Source organism: Oryctolagus cuniculus, chromosome 1 (assembly GCF_051225735.1).
Source record: "Oryctolagus cuniculus isolate XC-2025 breed Fujian yellow rabbit chromosome 1, ASM5122573v1, whole genome shotgun sequence".
Lineage (NCBI taxonomy): Eukaryota > Metazoa > Chordata > Mammalia > Lagomorpha > Leporidae > Oryctolagus > Oryctolagus cuniculus.
Window position 1 is genome coordinate 9,544,100 of NC_142867.1, and position 10,642 is coordinate 9,554,741.

At 39.8% G+C, this 10,642-nt stretch overlaps 1 protein-coding gene across 1 annotated transcript; it reads right to left on the reverse strand.

The window, feature by feature from the left end:
- Positions 1-566: 566 nt before the first annotated feature.
- LOC100351543 (CCR4-NOT transcription complex subunit 7) lies at positions 567-3,196 on the reverse strand. Its single transcript, XM_008274394.5, has one exon. The coding sequence runs from the start codon at positions 2,913-2,915 to the stop codon at positions 2,058-2,060; it is 858 nt and encodes a 285-aa protein (XP_008272616.1). The 5' UTR covers positions 2,916-3,196; the 3' UTR covers positions 567-2,057.
- Between the last annotated feature and the right edge of the window lie 7,446 nt (positions 3,197-10,642).

Genomic DNA, 10,642 nt, shown 5'->3' on the forward strand with positions numbered 1-10,642 from the left:
GGACCTAAATGAAAGATCTCTATGAGTGAGAACCCATTGGAAAGAATGGGCCATTAAAGGACATACCTTTCTATGAAGGGAGGAGAGAAATTCTACTTTGAATATGGCCTTGTCTAAACAAGATCAGAGTTGGTGAAATCAAGAGGCTTCCATAGCCTTAGCAGCTCATGGCAAGAGCCTTGGGTGATTATTGACGTCATAAAATAAGAGTGCCAATTGTAAACAAGGTGAGTCACTGTACACCTAGTGCCCATGTGGGATATCTGTCCTTAATGTGTTGTACTATGTGAATTAAAGGTAAAACTACTACTCAAACAATACTCTGTACTTTGTGTGTCTGTGTAGGTGCAATCTGTTGAAATCTTTACTTAGTATGTACTAAGTCGATCTTCTGTATATAGATAATTGAAAATGAATCTTGATGAAGAATGGGATGGGAGAGAGAGTGGGAGATGGGATGGTTGCAGGTGGGAGGGAGGTTATTGGGGATGGAAAGCCACTATAATCCAAAAGTTGTACTTCAGAAATTTATATTTATTAAATAAAAGTTGAAAAAAAAGAAATCATTTTCTTTTTTTTTTTATAAGAAAACATTTCTGAAGCCTTTATTTACAAAAGCTTTAAAAACAAATAATACCCTCTGTTTTGCAAATCATGTTTTGTTTAAAAAGGACCGCCCAGTTACAGTATTATATTGTCAGGAATAAAGAATGTACAGGGGAAACAAACCAATGTGGCTAACATTTGGAGATTTGCTAATATTACTGATTGAAGTGCAGATAACACATTATAACTTGGAGTCCATCATTTCAAGGTAGAGTTAATGATTACCAAAAAGTCTTCCTGCACATGCTCTGGTCTGGTCACATATTCTGCATGGCTAATATTTCACAGTCTCTTTTGTCAAAATATATAAAATAGATTGCAAAGATATACACAAAAAAATAAACAAGCATTACACTCCTCAGGTAGTTTTATTAGCTATACATATATGTATATATATATTTTTGTGTTTTATTTTGCACCAAATCTCTCCATTATTTAACTTTGTAGTAACTATGAAAGCACAATTTTTTTGTCTTTTAATTTGATAAAAATATACCTAAAGACTTGTTATCTTTGGACTTTAAATGAAATTGATTTGTGTAATTAACAAATCAAGGACATTGTAAGTATGGTTACAAAATAAAAAGAAAGGGTAAATAGTGACGGAATAATAAGCAGATCAGGGGACGTGTGCTATCATAAAACTGTACCTTCAACAACATGAATACCAGTTTCCTGGCAGATACTAAATGTCCAATCACAAGGGATTTTTCCTGAAGGGTGTAAAGCTGGTTTGCAAATTCTTCAGTCACAGAGCAGCCTACACAAGCCAATTAGAAACTGACAGACAGCAGATGTGCTTGGAAGATTAAACACTACATATAGAAACAACAGTTACTAAGCTCCTCAGTATTTCCTTGTCTCTTTTTCTTGTTAGTCTTGCTTAATCAACAATTTGCACCATGAAAGTGCTGTAATTTGGGTTCAAAAACAAGAAAATACTGTATAAAGTTGGCAGATGGTCATTTTTCCACCTAAGAGCAAGAAAAACCAAAATATCTGATGGAACAGAGGATTTGAGTCAGAATCACTCTCTAAAGTGCAAAATTGATGGTCCACAATCTCAAATAGCTAAAACTCCTGTAGAATGGAAGGGAGACATGAAACAGGGAAATAAATTACAGTCAGTGCTAGTTAATTTAGGAAAGGGGAAAAACAAACCTCAAGTCAGTAAGTTTATCAAAATATTCAGTATGATGTAGCTTTCCCCACTCTTCTGTCACACACGCTTGCTAACAAGTGTATTAAATTAAGGCCAAATTTTACCTGAATGCATTTCTATTTATTGATATCTGAGATAGGAATGGTCATACTTAGTACTGAAAGGCAGGAAATAAAATGGGCTATGAAAGGGGGGAAAGTATTGTCTATTGTTCAAAGGATTCAACCAGAGATAAAACCTATATACAAGCATGTGTGTAGCTCAAATAAAATAAAAGAACTATTTCATGTCATGACTGCTTGTTGGCTTCCTCTTCATATGCATTCCCTGTGCCATTCTGTACATAGGATGAACCAGAACCAAGGCCATACAAATGACCACAATATTTGGCATCATCAATATGATCTTCAAAGAACATTTCTCTCATTTTGAAAAAGGCCATTCCTGTGAGTAATGAATCAGATCCTGCCTGATGTTGTGGTCCTATCCGTTCCAGCTCTAACTGTTCAGCAACTTCCTGCAATCCACCTTTAAGATTTTTGCAGCTCTTCATGAGGTACTTCACATCATAAATGACAGGAAAAAACAAGCGAAGGATCTCAAAGAAGTCAAGTTCTTCTTCGGGCAAATTGGAGTTTGTCAGGATTTTGATTAAATAGCCAAAGTCATAACCACTATGAAATGATAACCATTTGACCCCCTCACAGAGGACCACTCCAGAAGTCATAAGAAGTTCTGCAAAGTACTGGGTCTCAATTCCTTCCTCCTCATGTTTTTTAAATTGGATACCAGATGTTGTTAGCAGCTCTATGGAGTCCTGGGCATACATGTCCTCCGTCAAATTAAATTTAAAATTAAACTGCCAAGTTGAAGTTCCTGGAGGGTATTCTCCTTGTTCATTCATAAAGGTCAGTCCTAGCTGAATTATCTTTAACAAGTCTACATTACACCGCAACAGTTGGTACTGATAGTCAGCATTGCTCCTGAATTCGCCAATAGGTCTTGCAACCACACCTGGAAACTCAGTGTCCATAGCAACGTAATTGTATTTTCGGATAACTTGACGAATTTTCTTCATCTCTTCATCCAGGTTGCAAGCCCAAACTTCACAAATTCTTTGGCTATGATCTACAGTTGCTGCTGGCATAGTGAGGGCACAAGAGTCTAGATGCCAAGCATCAAAATGTTATACTTGATTGAAGATTTGTTTCATAAAATACTTTATCCTTTATTTATGTACTTGTGTCGCTGAGCTCGCGCTCCTCCTCTTCCTCCTCGCCATAGAGACAGCACTCGGCGGTAGCGGCGGTGGCGGTAGCGGCGGCGGCGGCAGCGGGTGCCCCATAGAAACCTCTCGCCCTGCAAGGGGGAAAGGGGAGCCGGAGCTGCGCCGCACCGCGATGCGCCGTCGCTTCTCTCACCGAAATCATTTTCTAATAATGGGGAAGTTGCTTTCCAGAAATATTACAAGATTTCTTGTAGCTCTATAATATTTCTTTATTTCTTTCTTTCTTTATTTTACAGGCAGAGTGGACAGTGAGAGAGAGAGACAGGGAGAAAGGTTTTCTTTTCTGTTGGTAACCCTCCAATGGCCGCTGTGGCCGGCACACTTTGGCTGGCATACCGTGCTGATCTGAAGCCAGGAGCCAGGTGCTTCTTCTGGTCTCCCATGCGGGTGCAGGGCCCAAGGACTTGAGCCATCCTCCACTGCACTCCCAGGCCACAGCAGAGAGCTGGCCTGGAGGAGGGGCAACTGGGACAGAATCCAGTGCCCCGACCGGGACTAGAACCCAGTGTGCCAGTGCCACAGGTGGAGGATTAGCCTATTGAGCCGTGACAAAAGTTGTACCTTGGAAATTTATATTTATTAAATATAAGTTAAAAAAAGGAAATCATTATCTAATAATGGGGAAGCTGCTTTCCAGAAATATTACAGAATTTCTTATAGCTCTGTAATATTATTTTTTTAAATAAAAGTTGAAGATGGCGGAATAGGAAGGGAGCACACTGATAGTCCGGGAAGAGACAGTTTAATAAAAGTGGAGATACTGCAGGTTCAAGGAAGAGTAGCGGAAGAAACAGCAGAAGAAACTCTTTCAGAACTAGTGATTCACAGTGGACCTGCGTGGAGAGCGTGGGAGCCCGCAGTTCAGGACACCAGCGGCAGACTCTACACACCAGCGCTGGAACGTGAGGTGAGCTGAACCTCAATAGCCTGAGACACCAGCAGGCTAGCAGAAAGAGGAGACTAGAGGGAACGCCCCCAGGGGGAAAAGTTCACCAGGCTAACTAGAAGAGAGAGAGAGAGAGAAAAAAGTGACCAATACGGACCCGGGTTTCTCTCTCTCTGCTCACCTCTCAAAGGTGAGCAAGACAAAGAGCAGGCGCCATCTCGGACATACGTCATAAGCAGAGCGACCTCAGGTCTGCACCGGCCCTGAGCCTAGCAGAAAAACCTGACTCTGTGGGGTGAATTAACAGGAGATTAGGACCTAGTGAATTTGTGGTGCTACTGAACTGAGACTGTGAAAAAAGAGACAGTGGGGAAGAGAACTCACAGAATTCACGTGAGTATTCTCCAGAGACGCTACAATTCCGTAACTTTGGCAATCCAGTGGGAGACTGAAGGAGAATTTGAGCCCACCCTGAGGGCAGAACAGATTCCCTGTGTGGTCCTTGGGAAAGAGCTTCCGATCTCTAGCTCCTGTGGGTATATCATTTGCCTGCTATCTACCTCCAACTTCATTCAGCTGTGCGGAATTACTTCCATTTTTGAATCAAAAAGAGAAAGAAAGAAAGAGAGAAAGATCTACCACGCCTAACCTGGGATTGTCACCTTTGGCACACCAAACAGAGCTCTCAGGCCACACCCATCTCAAGCCTCTAAGGCGCCATGAAAAACAGACAGTCCACTTAATCTACAGTCATAGTATAACAAGAAAAAGCACCACAGTGAAGAAACCAAATATCTCCAATATGCCAAATAACAAACGCAAAAACCGAGGTAATAAGAACAAGGAAGTCACTATGACGCCCCCAAATGAAAAAGACACCCCAATTCAAGATTATGAAGATGATGAGATAGAAGAAATGCAAGAAGCAGATCTCAAAAAATTGAGAAGAACAGTTAGAAGTTCTCAAAAACAAATTCTTGAACTACAGAAATCCTTAATGGACAAGATAGCAAATCTCTCTCGTGAAAATGAAATATTAAGGAGGAATCAAAATGAAATGAAACAACTAGTAGAACAGGAAACTGTGATAGTGACAAGAAATCATAATGAAGTGAAGAATTCAATAGATCAAATGCAAAGAACATTAGAGAGCCTTACAAACAGAATGGGTGAAGCAGAAGAGAGAATATCGGACTTGGAAGACAGAGAACAGGAAAGGATACAGTCAGAGCAAAGAAAAGAAGAGGAAATTAGAAATCTAAAACATATTGTCGGGAATCTTCAGGATACTATTAAAAAAAAAACCCAACTTTCCGGTTCTAGAAGTTCCTGAAGGCATGGAGAGGGAGAAAGGATTAGAAGGCTTTTTAGTGAGATATTAGCAGAAAATTTCCCAGGTTTGGAGAAGGACAGAGACATCCTAGTACAGGAAGCTCATAGAACCCCTAATAAACACGACCAAAAGAGATCCATACCACTACACGTTGTAATCAAACTCACCACAGTGAAACATAAAGAAAAGATCCTAAAATGTGCAAGAGAGAAACGTCAGATTACTCTCAGAGGATCTCCAATCAGACTCACAGCTGACTTCTCATCAGAAACCTTACAGGCTAGGAGGGAATGGCGAGATATAGCCCAGGTGCTAAGAGAGAAAAACTGCCAGCCCAGAATAGTATATCCTGCAAAGCTATCATTTGTGAATGAAGGTGAAATAAAGACTTTTCATAACAAACAGAAATTGAAAGAATTTGTTGCCACTCATCCAGCCCTACAAAAGATGCTTAAAGATGAGTTGCACACAGAAACACAGAAACACGGTCATCATTTTTTTTTTTTTTTGCTTGTGCAGGTGATTTATTACAACTATTTGCCTTCACATTCTATTACACCTAGAGTTCATTTTATTAAGCAGAAAACAATTCACATCACTGAAATTCAGCTCAAATCAAGGCAAAAGAAAGCTGCTGTAGACAAGAGGAAGACAGTGGACAACCTACTGCCTTCACCCTGCCCTGTTCTCCAAGCCAAACTCCTGCCCCTACCAGTCAGGCCACTATCAGACAAGCTTGACTGGTGGGATGGCAGGTGCAGAACTTCCTTACAGACTGGCAGCGTTCCTAACCCTCCTTCACACATGTAAATGGCCAGGACAACCTAGCCCATCAAGCTGGCAACCCACATCTGGCACCACAGCCTGGTAATCTGGCAGGAAGGAAACCTCACAGCAGAAGATCACAGGGAATTCAAAGCATATATTAGAACTTATCTTTGGCAAATGGCAGAGCAAAGTTACCACTTATCATTAGTCACATTGAACATTAATGGCCTGAACTGTCCAGTTAAAAGACACCGATTGGCTGATTGGCTTAAGGAACAAAACTCTTCTATTTGCTGCTTACAAGAAACACATCTTTCCAACAAAGATGCATACAGACTGAAAGTGAAAGGCTGGAAAAAGATATACCATGCCAACAGAAATGAAAGAAGAGCTGGCGTAGCCATCTTAATATCGGACAACATAAACTTTACCACAAAAACTGTTAAGAGAGACAAAGAGGGACACTATATAATGATTAAGGGATCAATTCCACAGGAAGATATAACAATTATCAATGTATATGCACCTAAATACAGGGCACCGGTTTATCTAAAAGATTTGTTAACGGACTTAAAGGGAGACTTAGACCCCAATACAATAGTACTGGGGGACTTCAATACTCCCCTCTCAGAAATAGACAGATCAACAGGACAGAAGATCAACAAGGAGACAGTAGATTTAAACAACACTATAACCCAAATGGATCTAACAGATATCTACAAAACTTCCCATCCTACAGCTAAAGATTTTACATTCTTCTCAGCAGTACATGGAACCTTCTCTAGGATTGACCACATACTAGCCCATAAAGCAAGTCTCAGCAAATTCAAAAGAATTAGAATCATACCATGCAGCTTCTCAGACCATAAAGGAATGAAGTTGGAAATTAGCAACTCAGGAACCCCTAGAGCATACGCAAACACATGGAGACTGAATAACATGCTCCTGAATGAACAATGGGTCATAGAAGAAATTAAACGAGAAATCAAACATTTTCTGGAAGTAAATGAAGATAACAGCACAACATATCAAAACAAAGGGATACAGATAAAGCAGTGTAAAGAGAAATGTTTATATCAATAGGTGCCTACATCAAGGAATTGGAAAGGCACCATATAGATGAGCTTTCAATTCACCTCAAGGATCTAGAAAATCTACAGCAAACCAGACCCAAATCTAGTAGGAGAAGAGAAATAATTAAAATCAGAGAAGAAATCAACAGGATTGAATCCAAAAAAATATTACAAAAAATCAGCCAAATGAGGAGCTGGTTTTTTGAAAAAATAAACAAAATTGACACCCCATTGGCCCAACTAACTAAAAACAGAAAAGACCCAAATCAATAAAATCAGAGATGAAAAAGGAAATGTAACAACAGACACCACAGAAATAAAAAGAATCATCAGAAAGTACTACAAGGACTTGTATGCCAGCAAACAGGGTAACCTGTCAGAAATGGATAGATTCATGGACACATGCAACCTAGCTAAATTGAACCAGGAAGACATCGAAAACCTAAACAGACCCATAACTGAGACAGAAATTGAGACACTAATAAAGGCCCTCCCAAAAAAGAAAAGCCCAGGACCAGATGGATTCACTGCTGAATTCTACCAGACATTTAAAGAAGAACTGACTCCAATTCTTCTCAAACTATTCAGAACAATCGAAAAAGAGGGAGTCCTCCCAAATTCTTTCTATGAAGCCAGCATCACCTTAATTCCTAAGCCGGAAAAAGATGCAGCACTGAAAGAGAATTACAGACCAATATCCCTGATGAACATAGATGCAAAAATCCTCAATAAAATTCTCGCCAATAGAATGCAACAACACATCAGAAGGATCATCCACCCAGACCAAGTGGGATTTATCCCTGGTATGCAGGGATGGTTTAATGTGTGCAAAACAATCAATGTGATACACCACATTAACGGACTGCAGAAGAAAAACCATATGATTATCTCAATAGACGCCGAGAAAGCATTTGATAAAATACAACACCCGTTCATGATGAAAACTCTAAGCAAACTAGGTTTGGAAGGATCATTCCTCAATGCAATCAAAGCAATCTATGAAAAATCCACAGCCAACATCCTATTGAATGGGGAAAAGCTGGAAGCATTTCCACTGAAATCTGGTACCAGACAGGGATGCCCACTCTCACCACTGCTATTCAAAAGAGTTCTGGAAGTTCTAGCCAGAGCTATTAGGCAAGACAAAGAAATTAAAGGGATACAAATTGGGAAGGAAGAAGTCAAACTATCCCTCTTTGCGGATGATATGATTCTTTATTTAGGGGACCCAAAGAACTCTACTAAGAGACTATTGGAACTCATAGAAGTGTTTGGCAAAGTAGCAGGGTATAAAATCAATGCACAGAAATCAACAGCCTTTGTATACACAGACAATGCCATGGCTGAGGAAGAACTTCTAAGATCAATCCCATTCACAATAGCTACAAAAACAATCAAATACCTTGGAATAAACTTAACGAAGGACGTGAAGGATCTCTACAATGGAAACTACAAAATCTTAAAGAAGGAAATAGAAGAAGATACCAAAAAATGGAAAAATCTTCCATGTTCATGGATTGGAAAACTCAACACCATCAAAATGTCCATTCTCCCAAAAGCAATTTATAGATTCAATGCAATCCCAATCAAGATACTGAAGACCTTCTTCTCAGAACTAGAAAAAATGATGCTGAAATTTATATGGAGGCACAACAGACCTCGAATAGCTAAAGCAATCTTGTACAACAAAAACAAAGCCAGGGGCATCACAATACCAGATTTCAGGACATACTACAGGGCAGTTGTAATCAAAACAGCATGGTACTGGTACAGAAACAGATGGATAGACAAATGGAACAGAATGGAAACACCAGAAATGAACCCAAACATCTACAGCCAACTTATATTTGTTCAAGGATCTAAAACTAATTCCTGGAGCAAGGACAGTCTATTCAATAAATGGTGCTGGGAAAACTGGATTTCCACATGCAGAATCGTGAAGCAAGACCCCTACCTTACACCTTACACAAAAATCCACTCAACATGGATTAAAGACCAAAATCTATGACCCGACACCATCAAGTTATTAGAGAACATTGGAGAAACTCTTCAAGTAATTGGCACAGGCAAAGAGTTTCTTGAAAAGACCTGGTAGGCACAGGCAGTCAAAGCCAAAATCAACTATTGGGATTGCATCAAATTGAGCAGTTTCTGTACTGCAAAAGAAACAGTCAGAAGAGTGAAGAGACAACCGACAGAATGGGAAAAATATTTGCAAACTATGCAACAGATAAAGGGTTAATAACGAGAATCTACAAAGAGATCAAGAAACTCCACAAAAACAAAACAAACAACCCACTTAAGAGATGGGCCAAGGACCTGAAGAGACATTTTTCAAAAGAGGAAATACACATGAACAAATGTTCAAGATCACTAGCCATCAGGGAAATGCAAATCAAAACCACAATGAGGTTTCACCTCACCCCGGTTAGAATGGCTCACATACAGAAATCTACCAACAACAGATGCTGGAGAGGATGTGGGGAAAAAGGGATACTAACCCACTGTTGGTGGGAATGCAAACTGGTCAAGCCACTATGGAAGTCAGTCTGGAAATTCCTCAGGAAACTGAATAGAACCCTACCATTCAATCCAGCCATCAACTAGTTGGAATTTACCCAAAGGAATTTAAATTGGCAAACAAAAAAGCAGTCTGCACCCTAATGTTTATTGCAGCTCAATTCACAATAGCTAAGACCTGGAACCAACCTAAATGCCCATAGTAGACTGGTTAAAGAAATTATGGGATATGTACTCTTTAGAATACTATACTGCAGTAAAAAAACAATGAAATCCGGTCATTTGCAACAAAATGGAGGAATCTGGAACACATCATGCTGAGTGAAGTAAGCCAGTCCCAAAGGGACAAATATCATATGTTCTCTCTGTCGGTGACAACTGACTGAACACCAAAAAGGAAACCTGTTGAAGTGAAATGGACACTATGAGAAATGGTGACTTGATCAGCATAGCCCTGACTGTTAAGGAACAACTTAATATGTTATCCCTCTTAGTATTTTTTCTGTCTGTTCTACTTAATACTACTTGTTTAATTCTGTAATTAATACACAGTTATTCTTAAGTGTTGAAATTTAACTGAAATGTGATCCGTGTTTAATATAAAGTGGGAATAAGAGAGGGAAGAGATGTACAATTTGGGGCATGCTCAAGCTGACTTGCCCCAAATGGTAGAGTTAGAAACATACCAGGGGATTCCAACTCAATCCCATCAAGGTGGCATGTACCAATGCCATCTCACTAGTGCCAGTGATCAATTTCTGTTCACAACTGATCATAATGAAAGGACTAAGAGCCAAAGGGAGCACATAAACAAGTCTAGTGCCTGCTAATACTAACCGATAGAATAAATAAAGGGGAGAGCAATACAACATGGGAAGTGAGATACACAGCAGACTCATAGAATGGCAGGTGTCCTAAAAAGCACTCTTGCCTCAGAATCAGCCCTAAAGGCATTCGGATCCGGCTGAGAAGCCCATGAGAGCATTTCAGGCATGGAAAGCCAAGA